Genomic DNA, 27,131 nt, shown 5'->3' on the forward strand with positions numbered 1-27,131 from the left:
TCAAGACATGGCTAATTGTAGAAAAAGTCAAGATAGATAGTCCGAGTAATTGAGAGGCAAATCTGGGATAAGCCCTTTTTAGGATTGTATAAAAATTATGTCATTTTATTTGTTGATAGATAAGTCTATCTATCATCCATCCATAGGTCAATTCTAGGGCAGAACTAATGTAGATAGTCATAGAGTTAAGGGATGAAAGATTGGATTGATGTTGGGTTATTGCGTGACGGACAATGTCCACTGGACTTGTATGCAAAATCTGGGACTGAATTTTGTTTGGACGTACAGGCGGCGAACAAGTGAAATCTAAGCCTAATAGGCTTGGCTGCTTGTGGTCTAGAGGTGTAATATCGTGTCATAAATATTGACATATGACCAACAAGTCCCCTGAAAGTCTCCTGATTAACAATGACCTGGAATTTGAGAGGTTTTTCGTGAAGGAACAGGAATGTAAGGCTTTTAACTAGTAATATGTCCTTAAACAGGGACATAAATGAAAAGTGATCATAAGAACTATAATAATCTATGTAAACCCTTTCTAAAGAATGCGAAAAGAAGAGTATAAAAGTTTTTATAACAGGAGAACACTATCACATTTCGCTTCAACGAAACACAATTCAGTGGAAGTCACCTTCTGAACAGGACCAAACCCTAAAACTCGCAACTAAAGCATCTATTTTCTCCCAAATTTCAATAACCATGTAACGTGTTATAGACGTTATAGCAGTAGTATGTTATGCAATCTGAATCAAGAAAATGTCAAGAAAAGCGGGTCAGGAGCTTGTATGTTGAAACAGTAGCAGGTTCACTGCCAAAAAGGCAAGTATTTAATAAGAGATTGCATGAACGACTAGCTCTTTAATCAGTTTTGACTAAACTTCATAGTGAAGTCATAGTACCAACACTCTTTCCATTTCGTTTGTCATTGAGGCAACTTCCAATATCATTTTTTTAAGGTTTTCATTTGATTTCACTTCTATTTGAGAACGGCTACTGGTCCTATGGCCAGAATTTTCGAATATTTTAGAAATTTTGTATTCCACTGTCTTAAAAAAGTTCTCTTTTAGTGGAATCGTTTTTTCTTGTATAATAGGAAGGCAGTGTGATCTTCCTAGATCATATTACATGATAAAAAAAATGATGTATACACCATTATGTTTAATCTTGCATGTGTATCAATACATGTTGATAAATCTGAGTAAATGGAGAAATAGGAAGGAATTACGTAAGGAAATAATTGTTTCCTGTGGATAAAGTTCATATAAAGTAAATGCTCATAGTATATAGATAATGAGAAATATATGACTTTTGCTTAGTTTTATAAGACAACAGTTAAATAAATAACTAACAACACTTTAAATAAATTATATAATGAGTCAAAAAAGAATTTTCTTGCCTGTTTATTGAGTAGCTAAAATAAGTTAAAAATTGTGAATTAAACATTTACACTGAAAAAAAATATTATTTTTTATAATAAGTATATAATAAGGCAACAGTTAAATAAGGCAACTGTTAAATAAATAACTAACAACACTTTAAATAAATTATATAATGAGTCAAAAAAGAATTTTCTTGGCTGTTTATTGAGTAGCTAAAATAAGTTAAAAATTGTGAATTAAACATTTATACTGAAAAAAATATTATTTTTTATAATAAGTATATAATAAAACTGTATATGAAAAGATTCTTAGCAGTGTAAAATTGTAAAAATAGTCAGTGAGTTATATATATTTATAAGTAGAAGGTTAAATATGTCAGTGAGTTCTATATTTCTGTATATAACTTATATATTCAGTGAGTTATATATATTTATAAGTAGTAGGTTAAATATTTCAGTGAGTTCTATATTTCTGTATATAACTTATATGTTCAGTGAGTTATATATATTTATAAGTAGTTTGCGTGTTTGGGTCCACAATGTCTTGCTAGAACTGATTGTAAATAATTTCTTAGACCACACTGCTTTTCCATTAAAAACAAAAAAATTTTTTAAACACGAAAAACGGGTTTTAATTTTCTAACAAGCAGTGAACTACAAAACAATTAATTATGCACAAAAGCTCCGCTTTTTAACTGCAAAAATTTTTGGTTTAGTCTTTCCTTAGATAATCTTAGAATATGTTGAAAAGAAAAAGCGGAGTTAAAAAGCGGAGCTTTTGTGCATAATTAATTGTTTTGTAGGTCACTGCTTGTTAGAAAATTAAAACCCATTTTTCGTTTTTAAAAAAAAAAAAAAATTTTTTTGTTTTTAATGGAAAAGAAGTGTGGTATAATAAATTATTTAAGTCTAGCCTCCGGGTGGAAAAAGACCAATTAAATTTTATTATTTTTGAATTTAGCAAAAAAACATGCCAATATAATTACACAACAAAAGTTTTTAGAAAAGTGCAAAGTAAATAAAATAATTCCAAAATCTTTTCGTTTTAATTATCATTTAAATACATATATTGAAGAAAAGCACACGAGAAAGGTAAATTTACTAAACTTAAACCATGTGCTGAAAGATAAACGTTTCCAGCGATCACAAGTTGTAAAAGAAATAGATTGTTTAAAATATAGCCTTGGTAATTTCCTTAATACAAATGATTTCCAACAAATTATATCAATCTTTAAAAATTCTTTTCAACATATTCTAAGATTATCTAAGGAAAGACTAAACCAAAAATTTTTGCAGTTAAAAAGCGGAGCTTTTGTGCATAATTAATTGTTTTGTAGTTCACTGCTTGTTAGAAAATTAAAACCCGTTTTTCGTGTTTAAAAAATTTTTTTTGTTTTTAATGGAAAAGCAGTGTGGTCTAAGAAATTATTTACGTCTAGCTTACGGGTGGCAAAACACCAATTCAATTTTATTATTTTTGAATTTAGCAAAAAAACATGCCAATATAATTACACAACAAAAGTTTTTAGAAAAGTGCAAAGTAAATAAACTATTTCCAAAATCGTTTCGTTCTAATTATCATTTAAATACATATAATGAAGAAAAGCACACGAGAAAGGTAAATTTATTAAACCTAAACCATGTGCTGAAAGATAAACGTTTACAGCGATCACAAGTTGTAAAAGAAATAGATGGTTTAATATATAGCCTTGGTAATTTCCTTAATACAAATGATTTCCAACAAATTATATCAATCTTTAAAAATTCTTTTCAACATATTCTAAGATTATCTAAGGAAAGACTAAACCAAAAATTTTTGAAGTTAAAAAGCGGAGCTTTTGTGCATAATTAATTGTTTTGTAGTTCACTGCTTGTTAGAAAATTAAAACCCGTTTTTCGTGTTTAAAATTTTTTTTTGTTTTTAATGGAAAAGCAGTGTGGTCTAAGAAATTATTTACGTCTAGCCTAGGGGTGACAAAAGACCAAATCAATTTTATTATTTTAGAATTTAGCAAAAAAAACATGCCAATATAATTACGCAACAAAAGTTTTTAGAAAATTGTAAAGTAAATAAACTAATTCAAAAATCGTTTCGTTTTAATTATCATTTAAATACATATAATGAAGAAAAGCACCAGAGAAATGTAAATTTATTAGAATTAAACCATGTGCTGAAAGATAAACGTTTACAGCGATCACAAGTATTAAAATAAATAGATTGTTTAAAATATAGCCTTGGTAATTTCCTTAATACAAATGATTTCCAACAAATTATATCAATCTTTAAAAATTCTTTTCAACATGTTCTAAGATTATCTAAGGAAAGACTAAACCAAAAATTTTTGCAGTTAAAAAGCGGAGCTTTTGTGCATAATTAATTGTTTTGTAGTTCACTGCTTGTTAGAAAATTAAAACCCGTTTTTCGTGTTTAAAAAATTTTTTTTGTTTTTAATGGAAAAGCAGTGTGGTCTAAGAAATTATTTACGTCTAGCCTACGGGTGGCAAAAGACCAATTCAATTTTATTATTTTTTAATTTAGCAAAAAATCATACCAATATAATTACACAACAAAATTTTTTAGAAAATTTAAAAGTAAATAAACTAATTCCAAAATCGTTTAGTTTTAATTATCATTTAAATACATATAATGAAGAAAAGCACCCGAGAAAGGTAAATTTATTAAACCTAAACCATGTGCTGAAAGATAAACGTTTCCAGCGATCACAAGTTTTAAAAGAAATAGATTTTTTAAAATATAGCCTTGTTAATTTCATTAATACAAATGATTTCCAACAAATTATATCAATCTTTAAAAATTCTTTTCAACATATTCTAAGATTATCTAAGGAAAGACTAAACCAAAAATTTTTGCAGTTAAAAAGCGGAGCTTTTGTGCATAATTAATTGTTTTGTATTTCACTGCTTGTTAGAAAATTAAAACCTATTTTTCTTGTTTAAAAAATTTTTTTTGTTTTTAATGGAAAAGCAGTGTGGTCTAAGAAGTTATTTACGTCTAGCCTACGGGTGGCAAAGGACCAATTCAATTTTATTATTTTTGAATTTAACAAAAAAACATGCCAATATAATTACATAACAAAAGTTTTTAGAAAAATGCAAAGTAAATAAACTAATTCCAAAATCGTTTTGTTTTAATTATCATTTAAATACATATAATGAAGAAAATCACACGAGACAGGTAAATTTATTAAACCTAAACCATGTGCTGAAAGATAAACGTTTCCAGCGATCACAAGTTGTAAAAGAAATAGATTGTTTAAAATATAGCCTTGGTAATTCCCTTAATACAAATGATTTACAACAAATTATATCAATCTTTAAAAATTCTTTTCAACATATTCTAAGATTATCTAAGGAAAGACTAAACCAAAAATTTTTGCAGTTAAAAAGCGGAGCTTTTGTGCATAATTAATTGTTTTGTAGTTCACTGCTTGTTAGAAAATTAAAACCCGTTTTTCGTGTTTAAAAATTTTTTTAGTTTTTAATGGAAAAGCAGTGTGGTCTAAGAAATTATTTACATCTAGCCTACGGGTGGCAAAAGACCAATTCAATTTTATTATTTTTGAATTTAGCAAAAAAAACATGCCAATATAATTACACAACAAAAGTTTTTAGAAAAGTGCAAAGTAAATATACTAATTCCAAAATCGTTTCGTTTTAATTATAAATTAAATAAATATAATTAATAAAAGCACACGAGAAAGGTAAATTTACTAAACTTAAACCATTTGCTGAAAGATACACATTTCCAGCTATCAAAATTTTTAAAAGAAATAGATTGTTTAAAATATAGACTTGTTAATTCCCTTAATACAAATGATTTCCAACAAATTATATCAATCTTTAAAAATTATTTTCAACATGTTATAAGATTATCTAAGTAAAAACTAAACCAAAAATTTTTTAATTAAAAAAGAGGAGCTTTTGTGCATAATTAATTGTTTTGTAGTTCACTGCTTGTTAGAAAATTAAAACCAGTTTTTCGTGTTTAAAAAATTTTTTTTGTTTTTAATGGAAAAGCAGTGTGGTCTAAGAAATTATTTACGTCTAGCCTACTGGTGGCAAAAGACAAATTCAATTTTATTATTTTTTAATTTAGCAAAAAAACATGCCAATATAATTACACAACAAAAGTTTTTAGAAAAGTGCAATGTAAATAAACTAATTCCAAAATCGTTTCTTTTTAATTATAAATTAAATACATATAATTAAGAAAAACACAAGAGAACTTTAAATTAACTAAAACTAAAAAATATTCTTAAAGATACCCATTTACAGAGATAACAATTATTAAAATAAATATATGGTTTAAAATATAGCCTTGATAATTTCCTTAATACAAATGATTTTCAACAAATTATATCAATCTTTAAAAATTTTTTTAAACATGTTATCAGATTATCTAAGGACAAACTAAACAAAAAATTTTTGAAGTTAACAAGCGGAGCTTTTGTGAATAATTAATTGTTTTGTAGTTCACTGCTTGTTAGAAAATTAAAACCCGTTTTTCGTGTTTAAAAAATTTTTTTTGTTTTTAATGGAAAAGCAGTGTGGTCTAAGAAATTATTTACGTCTAGCCTACGGGTGGCAAAAGACCAATTCAATTTTATTATTTTTTAATTTAGCAAAAAAACATACCAATATAATTACACAACAAAAGTTTTTAGAAAAGTGCAAAGTAAAGAAACTAATTCCAAAATCGTTTCGTTTTAATTATCATTTAAATACATATAATGAAGAAAAGCACACGAGAAAGGTAAATTTATTAAACATAAACCATGTGCTGAAATATAAAAGTTTCCAGCGATCACAAGTTGTAAAAGAAATAGATTGTTTAAAATATAGCCTTGGTAATTTCCTTAATACAAATGATTTCCAACAAATTATATCAATCTTTAAAAATTCTTTTCAACATATTCTAAGATTATCTAAGGAAAGACTAAACAAAAAATTTTTGCAGTTAAAAAGCGGAGCTTTTGTGCATAATTAATTGTTTTGTAGTTCACTGCTTGTTAGAAAATTAAAACCCGTTTTTCGTGTTTAAAAAATTTTTTTTGTTTTTAATGGAAAAGCAGTGTGGTCTAAGAAATTATTTACGTCTAGCCTACGGGTGGCAAAAGACCAATTCAATTTTATTATTTTTGAATTTATCAAAAAAGAATGCCAATATAATTACACAACAAAAGTTTTTAGAAAAGTGCAAAGTAAATAAACTAATTCCAAAATCGTTTTGTTCTAATTATCATTTAAATACATATAATGAAGAAAAGCACACGAGAAAGGTAAATTTATTAAACCTAAACCTTGTGCTGAAAGATACACGTTTCCAGCGATCACAAGTTGTAATAGAAATAGATTGTTTAAAATATAGCCTTGGTAATTTCCTTAATACAAATGATTTCCAACAAATTATATCAATTTTTAAAAATTCTTTTCAACATATTCTAAGATTATCTAAGGAAAGACTAAACCAAAAATTTTTGCAGTTAAAAAGCGGAGCTTTTGTGCATAATTAATTGTTTTGTATTTCACTGCTTGTTAGAAAATTAAAACCTGTTTTTCTTGTTTAAAAATTTTTTTTTGTTTTTAATGTAAAAGCAGTGTGGTCTAAGAAATTATTTACGTCTAGCCTACGGGTGGCAAAAGACTAATTCAAATTTATTATTTTTGAATTTAGCAAAAAAACATGCCAATATAATTACACAACAAAAGTTTTTAGAAAAGTGCGAAGTAAATAAACTAATTCCAAAATCGTTTCGTTTTAATTATCATTTAAATACATATAATGAAGAAAAGCACACTAGAAAGGTAAATTTATTAAACTTAAACCCTGTGCTTAAAGATAAACGTTTCCAGCGATCACAAGTTGTAAAAGAAATAGATTGTTTAAAATATAGACTTGGTAATTTCCTTAATACAAATGATTTCCAACAAATTAGATCAATCTTTAAAAATTCTTTTCAACATATTCTAAGATTATCTAAGGAAAGACTAAACCAAAAATTTTTGCAGTTAAAAAGCGGAGCTTTTGTGCATAATTAATTGTTTTGTATTTCACTGCTTTTTAGAAAATTAAAACCCGTTTTTCGTGTTTAAAAAATTTTTTTTGTTTTTAATGGAAAAGCAGTGTGGTCTAAGAAATTATTTACGTCTAGCCTACGGGTGGCAAAAGACCAATTCAATTTTATTATTTTTGAATTTAGCAAAAAACATGCCAATATAATTACACAAAAATATTTTTTATAGCAGTTCGATTTTAAGATAATATTTAAGTCCCCTTTCATTTCTAATTATATTGTATATAACTATAATTAATAAAAGCAACCGATAACGTTACATTAACGCACACTACAAAAGATTATTACAGATCCAAGTTGACCGAAATCACAAGTATTAAAATAAATAGATTTTTTAAAATATATACTTGGTAATTTCCTTAATACAAATGATTTCCAACAAATTATATCAATCTTTAAAAATTCTTTTCAACATATTCTAAGATTATCTAAGCAAAGACTAAACAAAAAATTTTTGCAGTTAAAAAGCGGAGCTTTTGTGCATAATTAATTGTTTTGTAGTTCACTGCTTGTTAGAAAATTAAAACCCGTTTTTCGTGTTTAAAAAATTTTTTTTTGTTTTGAACTGATTGTTGATCTGCAATGTCCCCAGAAAAGGCCTACAATTCAGTTTTTTTTTAAAGTTGGATCTGCCATCTTTCTTCAACAATATAATGAAATGTAGGTTGCAATGCTGTGGCTCTTAAGACAAAAATTGTAACCGGGAATGCCTTTGTTTGAGAGGGGAGAGTATTCCCTGAAATGGGCTTTTTTTATTCAGTTTTTTTTCCGTTTTCGTCCAAGTTATTTTTATTGTTTTTTTATTAGCTGAAGAAAAAAGAAAGTATGAATGCTATAGTCTTTTAGGGAAAAGGTATAGTCTTTAAAACAGCTGAAAAAAGAGAAACAGTTTTCAATTATTTGCTCTATGTTTAAGGTGATCGGTACTGGAAGTTAGATGCAGATAAAATATCTTCAGGGTACCCAAGATCAATTTGGAAAGACTGGGGTGGTTTGCCAGGCAATATAAAAGCTGCTTTCACATGGACAAACGGAAGACTATATTTTTTTAAGGTAAATTAAGATGTTACCCTCCACGTGGAGCCTCTTATTCTTTACTTAAATATACGTGAACAAACAATTCTAAGAAATGATGGATTTCCTCTACCAAGACAGTGATAAAGAAACTAATATGTTTGAATATTGGGAAAATGTAACGAATAGCTGTCTTAAGTAAAAGAGCAAATCAAAATTATAAAAGCTAAACAAAAATCAAAATAATAACTTAATCGGCTGCCATGGAGCGGTGGTATTGAGTCTCTTTGAGTAGTTTGATAAACTTTGCATTCCTTTATTAGAATTTGGAGCCAGAAACTATCTGAACCAATAATGAATATTTCAGATAAAAAAAGAGTAAAAGCTATTAAATACTGAAATTTTGTGTTTGAAGTCTTTTTGTGTTATTTTTCCCCATCTATGCCTTTTCTATTCCTGTTAATCTCCAAAGAGGAATAATTTCATACTGCTCTTTAGATCTAATTCGAGGCTTACCAGGAAACAAAAAGGCGAACAATTCCAAAATGTAGATTTAGCTCGCAAATATTCGATGAGCTTTTTTCATCAAAAACCTAAGGAAATCCATCATTGTTCTGAATATATCTAAAACAAATAATGGAAACATAAACCACAAACTTATTTGGCACTTCAGCCACGATTTTTTCCTGGCTTAGGAAAAAAAGAGAAAAAAATTACTTAACCTTTTCCCATCAAGACCTGTCCCAAATATTTTTGAAAGTAGATAACGCCACTAATTTACGATAACAGTTCCATTAACATTCTGTGATTAACATTGACATTAATATAAATAATATATTTGCCTTCAGAAAATTTTTCAAGGGGATTCCATGCCTAAAAGGATAGCTCTATGTCGCCCATTATAAACTTTTTAGGTTGTGTGGCCAAACTATTTATAATCGATTGGGTGGCCTTGCAATAACTTGTAGAGCTGGAATATGAGGTCCGAACAAACAACAGAAAGCCCAAAGCCGACAGCTACCTTACTAGAAATCTTAATATAAACATGATGATAAAATATAATAAATATAATATATTTTTAAAATAATATAAATACAGATAAAAGATGTCGCCTTCAGAAATTTTTTTAAGTAGATTCGATACCTAAAAGGATAACCGTATCTCGTCCATTATAAACTTATTTAGCGATCTTGCCATAACTTGTAGAGCTTGGATAATTGATCCGAATAAATAACAGAAACCTAAAATCCTGCACCTTCTTTCCCAGAAATCTTACTGGGAAAGCGCCAAAAATCAGCTCAAACGAAATGTCACTTGATGAATTAGGCAGATTTGGGAGTTCTCTGTGATGCTACCCGGTTTGATTGAAAACCTCGCCGAGATAGGGGAAATAAAATTGCACTTTTTTTCAATCAAATTTCATAGTCAACCTGACATTCTCAATAACTTTCTATGATACCTAGTCCCCTGAGGTAATTAGCTAATAAACCATTTGTTCTTGATACGGTGAGCCGATGTTGTAGGATAAATAATGTATTTATCCATTAGTAGGATAAATAATGCTGTATCCTTTATTATCATATGTAGAGTGTGATAGGCAATGGGATTATATTATTTCCAATAGTTAGGTTTTTATCAAACTATTTATGGTAGTAAATGGTGAGTAGAAATAGACACTAGTTATCTTTAAGTTTAAATTCCATTAAGTTTAAAATTAAACATAAAAGCTACTAGAAGGGGAAAATGGCTATAATTTTTGAAAATCATAATACCAAATTAACCATGTTTGAAAACCTCAAAATGGAGATTCAAACCCTTTTGCAAAAGTACAAACTTTTGAGTGTTTCCAGGAAAGTATGGTCACCAATGTTGATACTGAACGAGGGCAAAGAATAGAAATTAATCTTCAAACGGGGACGGACTTGGACTATAAAATTTTTTATGACAGTGGGATGACTGACCCACCCCAGTCTGACTCATCAAGTATACGTAAGGTGCAATGTGAATTATAGGGAGAAGGGCTAAAATCAGGGCCGTATCCAGGATTTTTTTTCCGGGTGGGGGTTTACAACAGGATTGCTTTTCGAGGGTGTTTTAAAAAAAAAAAAAAAAAACACGCGTATTTTTTGTATATTCATTTTTGTTACGTTTTTTGCGATTCTGACAAATATTTCGGCGGGGGGGGGGGGGTCCAAATCCCCTAACCCTCTTGGATACGGCCTGGCTAAAATACTAAAAAATGCCGAAGTAAGAAAGAGCAGTTTCAGAGAAGTAGGCAAGATGGCCTTCATGTGCCTCCCGCTAAAAAAAAAAAGTTCAAGATTTTACGATGTTTCGTGGAAAGTCTATTTTTGATGATTTTGTTGTTTTTCCCACTCATAACCCCTTTTCCCAAAAATGTCCGTCCCTCCCTCCCCCGCTAACTTCAAATGCATCTCTGTGTATGTAGATGATCAGCTGTATTTTTCTTTGTAAGGACTTCTAGAAGTTGACTGTTTGAGCAATTCAACATATTGCAAAAACGAAGCTAAACAAATAAACACAGAAACAAAATAAATTATAAAACAGACAACTAGTTTTAAACACCTCATACATTTTCTATCCTTGTCAATAGTAGATAAAGCTTTGAAAACCAGAAGTTTGATTGCAATCTTTATATCAAATGAATCTATTTTATAGGCTTATTCCAAATATCTAAATTTCCCTAGGTTTAAAGTTTTCCCTCAAAAGCTGTTGACGTTATTAAATTAGAATAATGTGAAAAAAAAGAAACTTCCTCAGTAAGGGATGTGATTCTTATTAAAATTCCATTAGCAAACTCAATATGTCAGGAACTAAAGTTTCATATTTTCTCGAAGTTTCTTATTTTTAGAAATCTGTTTTGTTTTTTTCACCAGGGGTGATCATACCGGACCAGTGATATAAAATACAGAGATACGCAAATGAAAAAAAAAAGTCGGTGCCTCTTTCCTTTAGCAAAAGAGATCATGTTACAGAAAAGTGTTATTTTATATCGTAAAATATCAACATCGATCTATAATAGGGCGAAATGATTTTGAGCAAAAATTTTGGGACAAAAAGTGGATTTAGAACCTTGGAAAAATATTATCTAATCTCTCAGTTTAAAAGGTCTTGCAGGCTCGCGGTGGTGCATTGATAGCTAGAAAAATAGACAGTACATAAAAATGAACACATATTTGGTCATCATTTGTAAACTTCATTTGACTGAGCTAGTTCTTCTCAGAATCTATTCATTTATGTACATTCGTTTATGAAGTTGTGCACCAGCTATTGAAGTGGGTGTTTATTTAGGGGGTCCTGAAACCTGAAATAATGAATTTATAGGCTCAAAATTTCCTCGTTTCCATGGGAGGTATTTCAGATGAATGAATATAAATCGAGAGTTACCCTCCAACTCTCTTCATTCGCAGGGATATGTTTGGGCAATCTTCGTCAACATTAACCAAAGTTCTAAAGCTCTCTTTTTTCATGAAAGAAAATATAAAATTGGAAAATTTAAAGGAACAGAAATTAGCTTATCCTAAATATAAAAGAAGGGCTGTAGCCCCTCAACCATTATCCCTTTTACCTGAGGTTGAACATTTTACTACAGCACTTTTTGAACGAAAGGAGATCTTGTGTTCAAGTGTAAATTAAATGGTTGCATTAAGAATGGGGGTATAAAGCGAGAGGGCACCTTACGTGAAATAGAACTAAGAACAGAAATGAAATAAGGTAAGTTTTTTGGTCTGGAAGTTAAAAAACTTGCTTAGCTTTAGAAATGAACATGAATGGCCCTAAACATGAGCGAGATTTCCTACCCTTATCCCGCTCAAAATTTCTGCTTAGGTTTATGAAATTGATATTGTGCCTTGTAAAAAAAGTAAACCCAACGAGCCCTCTCAATATTAAAACATTCTGATAAAATAATAATTTAGTGTAAACAGTGGGCAACTGAGAACTGTCTTGAAAGAATATTAAAGCAGACAGAAATTAAACAAAAGAAAACAAGTTTTGTTTCAAAGAAAAATTCAAGAGCAGTGTTCATTGCTACCATCCCCTCCTCTATACACTAAATTTATGTTGTGATGAATTGGAAGTGTTTTAGAATGCAATGCATAGTCAGTCTATAATTGCAAATGTTTTATTTGCCTCTCAGAACCTTAGAAATGAAACTTTATCGTTTAAATGTAAATACCACTAAATGCTGTTTTTGATTTTCGATGTATCGTGTAAAAATACCTACGTTCAACTGAAAGATAAATAGAGTGTGTCAAATATAGCACATGGGAAATTGCTCGTGTTTTAATTTGTTGTTGCTTTTAAAGTTTTGAACCGCAAATTTTTCCATTGCTAAACAGTACACATTTTAAATCTGCTTTTTTTTAAAAGCTTATATTACATTTTAACATTAGGAGCAGGGGGTAAGGGGTGTCTCATATTTCGGGAATCATTATATTCGGTTTTAATTTTGCTCTTTATTTGGGAAAACTTCTTTTTTGTTTAATGTTGCACAAGCACAATTTTTCTTAATGAATGAAAATAGTTTATTTTCGGCATAACACCTTTAAATAAGGTGTTGTTTTCTTAGACCACACTGCCGTTCTAAGACGAACAAATAAATTTCAAATGGGGATAAATCCATTTATTTAGACAGTGAAAGTTCATTATTTTGTGAATGACCCGAAAAATTATTTATTTTGTTGTATATAAATACGCTAGTTTCAATTTTATTATTTTAGTATTTCTACTGAAGACGGTCGCTGTGTATGTGATCGAAATATCTGGACTTTTGTACCGGTTTTTTCACTGTCTAAATAAATAGATTTATTTCCATTTGAAAGTTTATTTGTTCGTCTTAGAGGGACAGATTGGTCAAATATTACAAAGTTTAATTTAAGGGAGGTATGTCGAAAACCCCTCGTATGTATGAGGAAATGAGACAAACCCAATAATCATCTACAAGCGCAGCATTGGATTTGCAATTAGACTACACGGAAGGCTTAGGCAATTTCATTGAAAAGTTGTTTTACATTTGGGCAAGATTAAAGAAGAAAATTTACATCAAGAACTTTGAATGAACTTTGTCAATGAACTCCCTCTGAAGATAATCTAGTGAATAATCCGGAAGTTCATTATTTTGTGAATGACCCGAAAAGTTATTTATTTTTTTGTATATAAATATGCTAGTTTCAATTTTATTATTTTAGTATTTCTACTGAAGACGGTCGCTGTATATGTGATCGAAATATCTGAACTTTTGTACCCGTTTTTCACTGTCTAAATAAATGGATTTATCCCCATTTGAAAGTTTATTTGTTTGGAAATAATTTGTTTTTCTTTTTATTTAGAATAATCTTTATTGGAGATTTACTAATATGAGAATGGACCATGGATATCCTAAACCGATTTCAACTGGTTTTCCTGGAGTACCTGACAATTTTGACACTGCTTTTGTTTGGAGTGGAAATGGAAAAATATATTTCTTCAAAGGTATACAAGTCAAAAACGTTCTTACTGCTAAATTTTATGTGAAGTAAGACAACTAATGTAATTACCCATTTGTAGATCATAGCCAGCGCGCTAGTGCTGCCTAAGTAAAGAACGATGTGGGCACAATGTGTTTTTTTGGTTTTTTCTCCATACCCGGGCACTTCGTATCAAAGGAGTTGTCGTAGAAACTTCAAAAAGGGCTCATTCGATTGGAAATTGGAGTGGCTAGTGCGCTTTCTAATAGTCGTATGTGATTTGAGGTCAACTAGCCCCCACCACGCCCATTATTACCCCACACAAGACCACTTACAATTTTGAGATAGCCATTTTGTTCAGCGTAGTTGATTTCCAGATAGAAAATATCTTTTTGAGGAGGACACTCCCCCACAATCCTCTGGGCAAGGGTATTAAATTATGCCCTGAGGGCATATAAGAACCATGTTGGCACAATGTACCCTTCATTATTTTTTTCCTTTAGAACAGAGCACTTCATATGGAAGGGGTCGTTGTAGAGACTTCAAAAGGGGCTCATTCGATTGGATATCAAAAGTTCTAGGGCCCTATTTAATAGTCGAAAGTGATTGGAGGGCAACTAACCCCCCTCCCCCCACGCCAATCATTCCCCCCAAACACATACAATCAAAATTTCGAAATAGCCATTTTGTTCAGCGTAGTTGATTTCCAGATAGAAAATGTGTTTTTTAGGAGGACACTCCCCCACAACCCTCAGGGCAAGAGTTTTAATTTATGCCCTGGGGTCATATCAGGTTTTTATAGAAGGGGTTGTCGTAGAAACTTCAAAACAGGCTCATTCGATTGAAAATTCGAAGGGCTTGTACCCATTTTTAATATTCGAAAGTGATTGGAGGGCAACTAGCCCCCCCCCCCACGCCCATCATTCCCCCAAACACATCCAATCAAAATTTTGAGATAGCCGTTTGTTCAGCATAGTTGATTTCCAGACAGAAAATATGTTTTGAGGAGGACACTCCCCCACAAACCTCGGAGCAAGGGTTTTAAGTTATGCCCTGAGGGCACACAAGAACGATCTTGGCACAATGTACGTTGTATTATTTTTTTCCTTTAGAGAAGGGCACTTCATATGGAAGGGGTCGTCGTAGAAACTTCAAAAGGGGCTCATTGAATTTGACATTGAGAGTTCTAATGCCCTTTTTAATAGTTGAAAGTGATTCGAGGCCAACTAGCCCCTCCCTCCTTCACGCCCATCATTCCCCTAAACACATCCAATTAAAATTTTGAGATAGCCATTTTGTTCAGCATAGTTGACTTCCAGATAGAAAATATGTTTTTGAGGAAGACACTCCCCCACTACCCTCAGGGCAAGGGTTTTAAGTTATGCCCTGGGGGAATATAAGGTTTTTATAGAAGGCGTTGTCGTAGAAACTTCAAAACAGGCTCATTCGATTGGAAATTCGAAGGGCTAGTACCCTTTTTAATAGTCAAAAGTGATTGGAGGGCAACTAGCCCCCCCCCCCCCCCGCCCATGCCCATTACTCCCCCAAACACATCCAATCAAAATTTTGAAATAGACATTTTGTTCAGCGTAGTTGATTTCCGGATAGAAAATATGTTTTTGAGGAGGACACTCCCCACTACCCTCGGGGCAAGGGTTTTAAGATATTCCCCGGGGTCATATAAGGTTTTTATAGAAAGCGTTGTCGTAGAAACTTCAAAAAAGGCTCATTCGATTGGAAATTCAAAGGGCTAGTGCCCTTTTAAATGGTCGAAAGTGATTGGAGGGCGACTAACCCCCCCCCCCCCTACACCCATAATTTCCCCAAACACATCCAATCAAAGTTTTGAGATTGCCATTTTGTTCAGCGTTGTTGATTTCCAGATAGAAAATATGTTTCTGAGGAGGCACTCCCCCACTGCCCTCAGGGCATGGGTTTTAAGTTATGCTCTGGGGGCATATAAGGTTTTTAAAGAACGTGTTGTCGTAGAAACCTCTAAAAAAGATCATTCGATTGGAAATTCAAAGGGCTAGTGCCCTTTTTAACAGTCGAAAGTGATTGGAGGGCAACTAACCCCCCTCTCACGCCCAGCTTTCCCCCAAACACATCCCGTAAAAATTTTGATCTAACCATTGTGTAGGACATATTGGATGTATAAGTATAATTTGTAATTCTGAGGAGGACGCTTCTTAAACACCCACAGGGCACCGTGCATATGTCGTGTACTGGGAGCATCTGGGATTTTTATTGGATTCCTTGTTGTAGTAACTTGAAAAGGACTCATTCGATTTGAAATTCAAAGGGATAGTACCCTTTTTAATAGTTAAAAGTGATTTGAGGGCAACTAACCCCCTCTCACGCCCACCTTTTCCCCAAACACATCCAATCCAAATTTTAGATAGCCATTTTACTCAACGTAGTTGAAAGTTTTGGAAATTAGGTCTTTAAGGATGACAACAATTCCCCCACAGCCCTCAGGGCAAGGGTTGTAAGTTATGCCCTGGGTCATATAAAGTTTTTATTGAAAGCGTAGTCGTAGAAACTTCAAAAGGGCTCATTCAATTGGAAATTGAAAGGACTAGTGCCTTTTTCAATAGTTGAAAGTAATTGGATAGCGACTAACGCCCCTCTCACGCCCACCGTTTTCCAAAACACATCCAATAAAAATTTTGCAGGCCAAACTATAAAGCCTTAAAAAACGAAAAAATTGAAAGTGTTATTTTCTTTTCACCTGAAAAAATTATGTCAATATAAAAAGAACAGAGATTAATCTAAAAAACTTTTTCCACAAAATAAGTTTTTCAAAGAAAAGCAAAGAACTCCATTAAACAAAAAAATAGCAAAAATAAAATCAAATAATCTACCAAGCGTGAAGCTACCACAAATCAGGATCGATAAATAAATGAAACCCAAAACAAACAGAAATTACGATAAATAGACGAGTCAAACTCAAAACGAGCAGAAATTACCATAAGCTGGGCGCAAAACCCCTATGCCTTCCCAAGGCCAGAACAAAATTTGCACTTTACTGAAAAAATACAAATGAATGTGCATTGTCAGTTTAATATATATATATACTGATATTTAGTCAGTATACATATATTAAACTAATATATTAAAGTTATAAAAGTTATAAAGTTATAAAAGTAAGAACATTTATATTTTTTCAGTAAAGTGCAAGTTATGTTCTGGCCCTGGGAAGGCATAGGGGTTTTGAGCCCAACTTATGTTAATTTCTGCTCGTTTTGAGTTTGACTCGTCTATTTATCGTAATTTCTGTTTGTTTTGGGTTTCATTTATTTATCGATGCTGATTTGCGGTAGTTTCACGCTTCGTAGATAATTTGATTTTATTTTTGCTCATTTTTGTTTATTGGAGTTCTTTACTTTTCTTTGAAAACTTATTTTGTGGAAAAAGTTTTTTCAATTAATGTAATGACAAAGACCAAAACTTTTGTCTGTTTGCGGATTTTGAAATAAATCAGGGCTCATTTGAACTGCCACAATACCACGAGAAGACTTTCTAAGACCCTACTACCTAAAACCATTAAAATTTTATTTTTCTAAAATAATAATAAAAGACCATAATCTTGGTGTAAACAATTTTCAAATTTATAAATTGAAAAATAGAAAATTTTTCTTTCCGTAGAGTGTACTCTATCTTGGGAATTACGAAGCTCTACCTATTTTCCAACAACCTTTAAAAAACACAAAAGGTGCAATTAAAACACTTAATCTTACTTCCCATCAAGTTTGGTTAAGAGACAATAATTCGTTCTAGTAGATGCCGTTATGATAGGAATTTAGATGTCCCCTTCCTCATCGAGAGGGTAATTGATACTAGCCTTTTCGCTCCCCCACAAAACCGCTTGTAACAGCAATTTTAGGTCTCACAAATTTTGCTTATGACATGACTTTAGGGACCCCTTCCCTCTTCCTCTCTCAGAGGAAGCTCCCTCAGCAGCTAGAGCCTTCAGAGGATACTGACAAAACCAAAAAGCCTAACTAGGGCACCTTGCTCTTACTTCCAACAAAGTTTGATTGAGATCCTCTTCATAGATATTCTGATTAAGAGCATTTAGGAACCCCTGTCTCACAGATGCTGAATTTGCTATGGACCCTAAGAACTATAACTAGTACAATATTTACACCTGTATTCCATCAAATACGGTTGACATAGGACAATCTAGATGCCCTCATGACTGTAATTCGAATCCTCCCGCTTTGTATTTCCCCCAAAGAGATCCGGTAGGAGCATCATCCCCAAAAGTTCTAACTAGGACAATAGCTCTAATTTCTTACCTAGTGTAGCTGTTATCTGACTATCCCTTCTGCTATATGTCTTTATGGCAAGAACTTAGGGACTCCATCTCCCGCAGGAGTCAAAATACGCACAGGAGGAAGAATTTCACCCCACATCAGTTCGCCTCTGAACCCAGCCTTAGGTGCTCACAAAAAAAAAATCAAAAAGTTGTTTTAAAATCAAATGTCTGATTTTGAAAGAGTTTTACAGACACTAAGTATGCATAATTCCTCAAATCATAGGTTTTTCTTAACCAGGTAGCCAGTACTGGAGGTTTGATCCCAGCCAAAGGCCACCAATAAAATCAAGCTACCCAAAAAATATTTCAAACTGGGAAGGCCTACCTGCAAATATGCAGTCAGCTTTCCAATACAGCAACGGATATACCTACTTCTTTAAAAATGGTGAATACTGGAGGTTTAATGACAGAAGTTTTAAGGTAAGAATATTTTTGTTCAACTTTATTATATAATCAAATATCAATAATTTAAAGGAGTTTTTTACCTTAAGGATATGTTTAGAAGTCACAGTTGCCTAAAAAAAAAAAAAAAAAAAAAAAAAAAAACAACAACAACAACAAAAAAACAACAAAGCAAAACCACATATATTACAGGAAAAATAAAACTTAATAGCTGAAATTGAGCATTACCTCATATCCTAACTGATTTCAATGAACGATGTATGTTATTAAGTTTAAGAATTAAAATTAGATTGTCCAGACAAAATTAAAATATCCTATTGCCAGTGATAAACAATGAGATAAAATTCCATAAACTTTTAATTACAAGAGAGGTCCTTCTCGCTGTGCAAATATAAAACAATTTTTATGTTACAGTGGAACTTTTTTGTTTTCTCATTATTTTGAGCCCGAGGATTCAATTGGACATCTAAGTTGATTGCTCTTGGATAATTTGTTCAAAAACTAGCGTTATTAACTTCTTCCGATCATTAGGACAATATTTCCCTCTAGAATTCAATTAGAAGGTTCCATAGATTTCCTTTTACGTTGAAATGATTATGCCTGACAGGAACCTTTTAGGATCGCATTTCTGGAAAATTGCAGGTTCATTCTTAACGAATGACGGAATTTCTTTTAGAGCTTTGTCCCTTTTGTTTGTTCCCCTCTATACGTCATTTTCCTCATAAAATCTCCTATTTCTAGTCATTTTGATCAAATAGAAAAATGACACGATTCTTGATTTGAAATTAACTGACAAGTTCTAAAGATTTGCCCTTTTTACTTTATCACTCACTTTCTTCTCCTTAGGACATCCCCTCCTTGCCCCATTAAGCGCGTAAAAAAGAAGACGATTCTCGAAATAAGTTAGTATAATGATGAGAGAAGTGGCATTTGTTCTGAACAGTATCTTCATTGATAGACCTACCAAAAGTCTACAAAAATATGTTTAGCAGAAAACGGCCATTTAGCCATATTCCCAAAATATCCCCTTAGAATCTGAAAAAAACTACATGTTTCTCAATTTGTTCGTTACTTTGACATACTATTATTCAAAAGACATAAAATATTGCATAATATAATGTTAAACGTACATCTTTCGTTTATGGTGATGATTAATGATGTTAAAAAAAATTTCCGCCATTTTGGGTTCGCTGCATCAAATTTTATTGCATACAAATTTTATCCATGCGGGTATTTTTTTTTCTGGGAAGCCGCTTAATCATTTTCTTTTTATAAAATTAGTACACTAACATTTTCTAACGTGAAAAAACGATTTACATAGGTCGCGACTTTGGAAAAATTCACCGAGCGAAGCTCCGTCCCTTGGTATTGAAAGTTAAGACGAGCAGATATAAAGTCCTATAATGATTGAAACTTAAAACGGAGCCCGATGAATGATTAATAAGTCAATATTTTTGTTATTGACAAACTAGACAAAGAATAGAGTAAGCTATTATTACCGAAATTATGATTTTTGTGTACAACATATCTATTGCATAATATATCTTGGGGCTTTATTTTTTATAAATAAATAAATTTTCTTGGGGTCTTTCTACAGACATGGAAATTTTATTTTTGGTTTAGTTCTATTTTTATCGTTGTAAAACCTCATCACATTTAATATAAGCAACCCAGAATATAGGTATTACATTTACTTCCGCGAGGGGGATTTCCTGAGGAGGGATATGCCGGATACTGTTTTTGTGTCTGAAATTCGCTTCACCGAGGGAAGTTTGATCCCCAGTTACTATGTGTGAAAGCAGCAATGGTATATACCGCACAATTAATATAACAATTAATCAAAAGAATTAAATTTCATCCTAATTCTTAATATATAAAGTTAATTAAGTTCAATGTTACATGTCAAACACTACGATCCTGAGAAAATGTGCCTCATTTTCGGAAAATGGGGGAAAACAGCCCCAAAAAGGCAAGGATCTTAACGAAAATTACACCATTAGATTTAGCATAATAGAGAAATGCAAATTGGAGGTTTCCAGTTCCTATCTAATAAAATGTGGAATTTTGCATTTTTCTTTCCCAGAAGAAAGATCATGCAAACAAGTTTATTATTATTATTACTATTTTACAAAAGGTAATCATGTCGAATTGATTATCCTAGAAGATCGGAATAAGGATCATTCAAAGCGGAAATTAGAAGTCCTAGAGCCCTTTTATAGTCACCAAAAGATTATGCAACGGGAAATTGGCGTTTTTGCAATTTTATGGCACCAGACCACGATTTTGTCCCATGGACGACCACGTTGCTATCCATTAAAAATTTGGAGACGACCATGATAACCAATCCATTTTGTGCATAGGAGTAGATGACTTTTTCCTCTTAAAGGTACTTCACACGGGAAAACCTTCCGATGTACGCTTAGTGGACCCGTTCTCGGTCGCAGGAGGTAAATTGGTATCATGTACTAGTCTCAGGCTGTAAAGAACAAAAATTAAAGTCGTTTTGATAGCAGTATCTCCCACATCAGTTGGTAAAAATTAAAAGCCAGTCGCTAAACCCATTGCCCCACCCCCCAGAAATAATAATATTTTCGGTTCACTGGCCAATCCACGGGGGATACCCCCTTCGCGAAGATTTTCTGGCACCCTCTTTCCCTGTTTTTTTTTTCAGTTATTTTTTTAGAATAAATTTGTCAATTTGGTAAATTATTGGCACCTTTGTCACATTGCCCCCCTCCCAAATTTTACTCATTGCCACCCTTGTGACATTGCTCCTCCCCCCCCCCCCCAAGATTTTGCTCTAGATCCATCCCTGTTTTTTCTAGCGACGACTCTGATCGGTACCAGACCATATACAGGGGAAGTAATTGCTCGTACTTCTTTGTTCCAGCCTGTTATCTCTATGCACTTCCGGCATAGGACAACTCTTCTGCAGTATTTCTAATGCCGTAAGTAGAGGAGGGGGTACCAGCGCGACGCTTCACCCCTGCTGCCACCTACAACTTTTTTTAACACCATATATGAGCACGAGAACCACGTGGTTTATGGTTTTTGTCAATGAGAATAAAAAAAGAGGAATTTTCTCACTTGAAAAACCAGGAATTTTGTCTGTTTTAGGGTTTTTGTCAGTGAGAATGAAAAAACAGGAACTTTCTCACTTTCATGGATGTCAACAGCAATTTATGTATGTTTCATGGTTTCTGTCAGTGAGAATGGAAAAACAGTATTTTTCTCACTTTGCCGTCAGTCATTCATAAAATTGTTTCCGGGCATAGTTTATTAATGTCTGACAGGTACTGCTCCAGGAATAGATCCATGTCATTAATGTCTTTGCCACGGAAACAACTCTTTTGGTCGAACTCCAAAGGATATTAATAACCAAACGCCATGAAAACAATTAGGCAAGAAACATCTTAGCGATGAATTGTTTTAGCGCGCGAGAAAGTTTCCTATTAATTTGAAATGCGTTAGCGCAGAGATGCCAATAACAAAGGAACACGCTGAATTTTCGTTTAGGGATTATTTGGGCGAAACCGTTTTAGACAGGTTATGGAACTATTTCGTCGAAACAGATAGAGACATTTTAAAAGAAGATTTTGAAGAGATTTTAGAAGAGAATTTAATGGTGAAACTCTGTGGTCGTTATAATACACAAGTTTCATTTGAAGAGTGTTGTGAGGTCCTCTAACCCAACCCCAAAGGGTTCCAATCCTCCTACCCCAACCCCGAAGGAAGCCCCCAGTCCTCAAAGCCCCCCAAGCTCCCAAAGGGCCACCGGCGCCCCCAAAGGCCCACCCAGACCCCCAAAGGCCATCCCCAGGCCCCAAATGTCCCCCAGGCCCCCAACTGTCCCCCCGGACCCCCAAAGGCCCTCCCTGTGCCCCAAAGGCCCTCTCCCGGTCCCCCGGGCTCCCAAAGGACCCCTGGCCCTCAATAGACCCACCGACCCACAAAGGCTTTCCCCGAGCCCCCGGGTTTCGTGGATGTGTTTTGTCTGAAACCTAGGATTTGGGATGTGTAGTTTGCTACTTCAGGCTTTTCTGAGCTAAGGTTTCCTAGTATTTCCTAGGTGAATATTGTCTGAAACCAATAGTTTGAGATGAGTAGTTTGCTATTTCAGGCTTTTATGAGCTAGGTTTCTTAGCCTTTCGTCGGTGTGTGTTGACTGAAACTTATGATTTGGGATATGTAGTTTGCTCTTTTTGACTTTTCTGAGTTGGATTTCTTAGTCTTTCATAGGTGTGTGGTGTCTGAAACCTATGATTTGGGATGTGTAGTTTGCTATTTTAGACTTTTCTGAGCTTCATTTCTTAGGCTTTAATAGGTGAATGATGTCTGAAAAGTATGATTTGGGATGTATAGTTTGATATTTCAGGCTTTTCTGAGCTAAGGTTTTCTAGTATTTCGTAGGTGAATGTTGTCTGAAACCAATAGTTTGGGATGAGTCGTTTGCTATTTTTGACTTTTCTGAGCTAGGTTTCTTAGTCTTTCGTTGGTGTGTGTTGACTGAAACTGATGATTTGGGATATGTAGTTTGCTATTTTTGACTTTTCTGAGCTGGATTTCTTAGTCTTTCATAGGTGTGTGTTGTCTGAAACCTATTATTTGGGATGGGTGGATTGCTACTTTTGACTTTTCTGAGCTGGATTTCTTAGCCTTTCATGGGTGTTTGTTGTCTGAAACCCATAGTTTGGGATGACTAGTTTGCTATTTTTGACTTTTCTGAGCTAGGTTTCTTAGCCATTCATAGGTGAGTGTTGTCTGAAACCTATGATTTGGGATATGTAATTTGCTATTTCAGACTTTTCATAACCGGATTTTTTAGTCTTTCGTAGGTGTGTGGTGTCTGAAACCTATGATTTGGGATGTGTGGGTTGCTATTTTTTTGACTTTTCTGAGCTGGATTTCTTAACCATTCGTAGGTGTGTGTTGACTGAAACCTATGATTTGGAATGGATAATTTGCTATTTTTGACTTTTCTGAGCTAGATTTCTTAGCCTATCATATGTGTGTATTTTCAGAAAATTATGATTTGGGAGGTGTAGTTTGCTTTTTGGACTTTTCAGAGCTAGGATTCTTAGTCACTCATAAGTGTTTGTTGTCTGAAACTTCGGGTTTAGGATGAATAGTTGGCTATTTCAAACTTTTCTGAGCTAAGGTTTCTTAGTATTACGTAGGTGAATGTTGTCTGTAACTTATGATTTGGGATATGTAAATTACTATTTCGGGCTTTTCTGAGTTAGATTTCTTGGTCTTTCATAGGTGTGTAGTGTCTGAAACCTATGATTTGGGATGTGTAGTTTGCTATTTTCGACTTTTCTGAGCTGGATTTCTTAGACTTTCATAGGTATGTGTTGTCAGAAAATTATGATTTGGGATGTAGAGTTTGCTATTTCAGGCTTTTCTGAGCTAATGTTTTCGAGTATTTCGTAGGTGAATGTTGTCTGAAAGCTATCGTTTGGGATGAATAGTTTGATATTTTTGACTTTTCTGAGCATTTTTTCTTATTCTTTCGTAGGTGTGTGTTGTCTGAAACCTATGATTTGGGATTTGTAGTTTGCTATTTTTGACTTTTCTGAGCTGGATTTCTTAGTCTTTGATAGGTGTGTGTTGTCTGAAACCTATGATTTGGGGTTGTTTGATTTATTATTTTGACTTTTCTGTTCTTGCTTTCTTAGCCTTTCATAGGTGTTTGTTGTCTGAAACCTATAGTTTGGGATGAGTAGTTTGCTATTTTTGACTTTTCTGAGCAATCTTTATTAGACTTTCCTTGGTGAGTTCTGTCGGAAACATATGATTTGGGATCTGTAATTTGCTATTTCTGACTTTTCAGATCCAGATTTCTTAGTCTTTTTTAGGTGTGTGATGTCTGAAACCTATGATTTGGGGGTGTGTGGGTTGCTTTTTTTTGACTTTTCTGAGCAGGATTTCATAGCCATTCGTAGTTGTTTGTTGACTGAAACCTATGATTTGGGATGGTTAATTTGCTATTTTTGACTTTTCTGAGCTAGATTTCTTAGCCTTTCATAGGTGTGTCCTTTCAGAAAATTATGATTTGGGAGGTATAGTTTGCTTTTTGGACTTTTCAGAGCTAGGATTCTTAGTCACTCATAGGTGTTTGTTGTCTGAAACTTCGAGTTTGGGATGAGTAGTTGGCTATTTCAGACTTTTTTGAGCTAAGGTTTCTTAGTATTTCGTAGGTGAATGCTGTCTGAAACTTATGATTTGGGATATAGTATTTCGTAGGTGAATGCTGTCTGAAACTTATGATATGGGATATGTAAATTACTATTTCGGGCTTTTCTGAGTTAGATTTCTTAGTCTTTCATTGGTGTGTGTTTTCTGAAACCCATGATTTGGGATGTGTAGTTTGCTATTTTCGAATTTTATGAGCTAGGTTTCTTAGCCTTTCATAGTTATGGGTTGTCAGAAAATTATGATTTGGGAAATTTAGTTTGATATTTCAGACTCTTCTGAGCTAAAGTGTCCTAGTATTTCGTAGGTGAATGTTGTCTGAAACCAATAGTTTGGGATGAGTAGTTTGCTATTTTTGACTTTTCTGAGCTAGGTTTCTTAGTCTTTCATTGGTGTGTTGACTGAAACCTATGATTTGGGTTATGCAGTTGGCTATTTTTGACTTTTCTGAGCTGGATTTATTAGCCTTTCATAGGTGTGTGTTGACTGAAACCTCTAATTGGGATGAGTGGTTTGCTATTTTTGACTTTTCTGTGTTAGATTTCTTAGCCTTTCATAGGTATGTGTTGTCTGAAAATTATGATTTGGGATGTGTAGTTTTCTATTTGAACTTTTCAGAGCTATGATTCTTAGTCAGTCATAGGCGTTTGTTGTCTGAAACTTCTAGTTTGGGATGAATAGTTTCGCTATTTCAGGCTTTTCTGAGCTAAGGTTTCTTAGTCTTTCATAGGTGAATGATGTCTGAAACCTATGATTTGGGGTATGTAAATTACTATTTCGGGCTTTTCTGAGTGGGATTTCTTAGTCTTTCATTGGTGTGTGTTGTCTGAAACCTACGATTTTGGATGGGTGGATTGCTACTTTTGACTTTTCTGAGATGAATTTCTTAGCCTTTCATAGGTGTTTGTTGTCTGAAACCTATAGTTTGGGATGACTAGTTTGCTATTTTTGACTTTTCTGAGCTAGTTCTCTTAGCCTTTCATAGGTGAGTGTTGTCTGAAACCTATGATTTGGGATATGTAAATTACTATTTCGGGCTTTTCTTAGCTAGATTTCTTAGTCTTTCGTTGGTTTGTGTTGTCTGAAACCTATGATTTGTGATGGATGGATTGCTACTTTTGACTTTTCTGGGGTGAATTTCTTAGCCTTTCATAGGTTTTTGTTGTCTGAAACCTATAGTTTGGGGTGACTAGTTTGCTATTTTTGACTTTTCTGAGCTAGATTTTTTAGACTTTCATAGGTGTGTCCTTTCAGAAAATTATGATTTGGGATATTTAAATTGCTATTTCGGACTTTTCTGAGTTGGATTTCTTAGTCTTTCATAGGTATCTATTGTCTGAAACCTATGATTTGGGATGTGTGTGTTACTATTTTTGACTTTTCCGACCTGGATTTCTTTGCCGTTCATAGGTGAGTGCTGTCTGAAACTTATGATTTGGGATGGTTAATTTGCTATTTCCAGCTTTTATTAGCTAGGTTTCATAGCCTTTCATAGGTGTATGTTGTCAGAAAATTACGATTTGGGATGTGTAGTTTGCTATTTGAACTTTTCAGAGCTAGGATTCTTAGTCCATCATAGGTGTCTGTTGTCTGAAACCAATAGTTTGGGATGACTAGTTTGCTATTTCAGACTTTTCCGAGCTAGATTTCCTAGCCGCTCATAGGAGTGTGTTGTCTGAAACTTGTGATTTGGGATATGTAAATTATGTTTTCGGGATTTTCTGAGTTGGACACTTCTAAATTTTTCCACACATGAAAACTTACACACACACACGTCGAAACTTACACACACAAAAGATTACACACACAAAAACTTAAACACAAATTCAAAAAATAACACACACACTCAAAAACATAAATGTACACGCAATAACTTAAATGCACACAAAAACTTACACACACACTAAAACTTACACACACGCACAAAAACTTACACACACACACAAAAACTAACAAACACAAACTAAAACTTACGCACACACACACACACACACACACACATACAAAAAATTACACATTCACACGAAAACTTACATGAACAAAAAAAATTACATTCACACAAAAACTTAAACACACTCACAAAATCTTACACACACAAAAAAAAACTTACACACACACACACTAAAACTTACACACACACACGAAAACTAACACACACACACACAAAAAAACTAACACACACACACATCAAAACTAACACACACACACACACGAAAAATTACACAAGCACGACAACACTTACACACACAAAAACTTAC

The 27,131-nt window shown here is 33.1% G+C and overlaps 1 protein-coding gene across 1 annotated transcript in view; it reads left to right on the forward strand.

The window, feature by feature from the left end:
• LOC148941385 (stromelysin-3-like) overlaps positions 1-27,131 on the forward strand; it is a 128,283-nt gene that overhangs the window by 75,644 nt on the left and 25,508 nt on the right. The window contains exons 7-9 of the mRNA XM_089104159.1: positions 8,390-8,526; positions 13,839-13,980; positions 18,515-18,696. Coding sequence (XP_088960285.1) covers positions 8,390-8,526; positions 13,839-13,980; positions 18,515-18,696 — 461 coding nt within the window. The remainder of the gene's footprint in view (positions 1-8,389; positions 8,527-13,838; positions 13,981-18,514; positions 18,697-27,131) is intronic.

The sequence above is a fragment of the Artemia sp. Qi Xiang Cuo genome, chromosome 18, assembly GCF_049724085.1.
Source record: "Artemia sp. Qi Xiang Cuo chromosome 18, ASM4972408v1, whole genome shotgun sequence".
NCBI lineage: Eukaryota > Metazoa > Arthropoda > Branchiopoda > Anostraca > Artemiidae > Artemia > Artemia sp. Qi Xiang Cuo.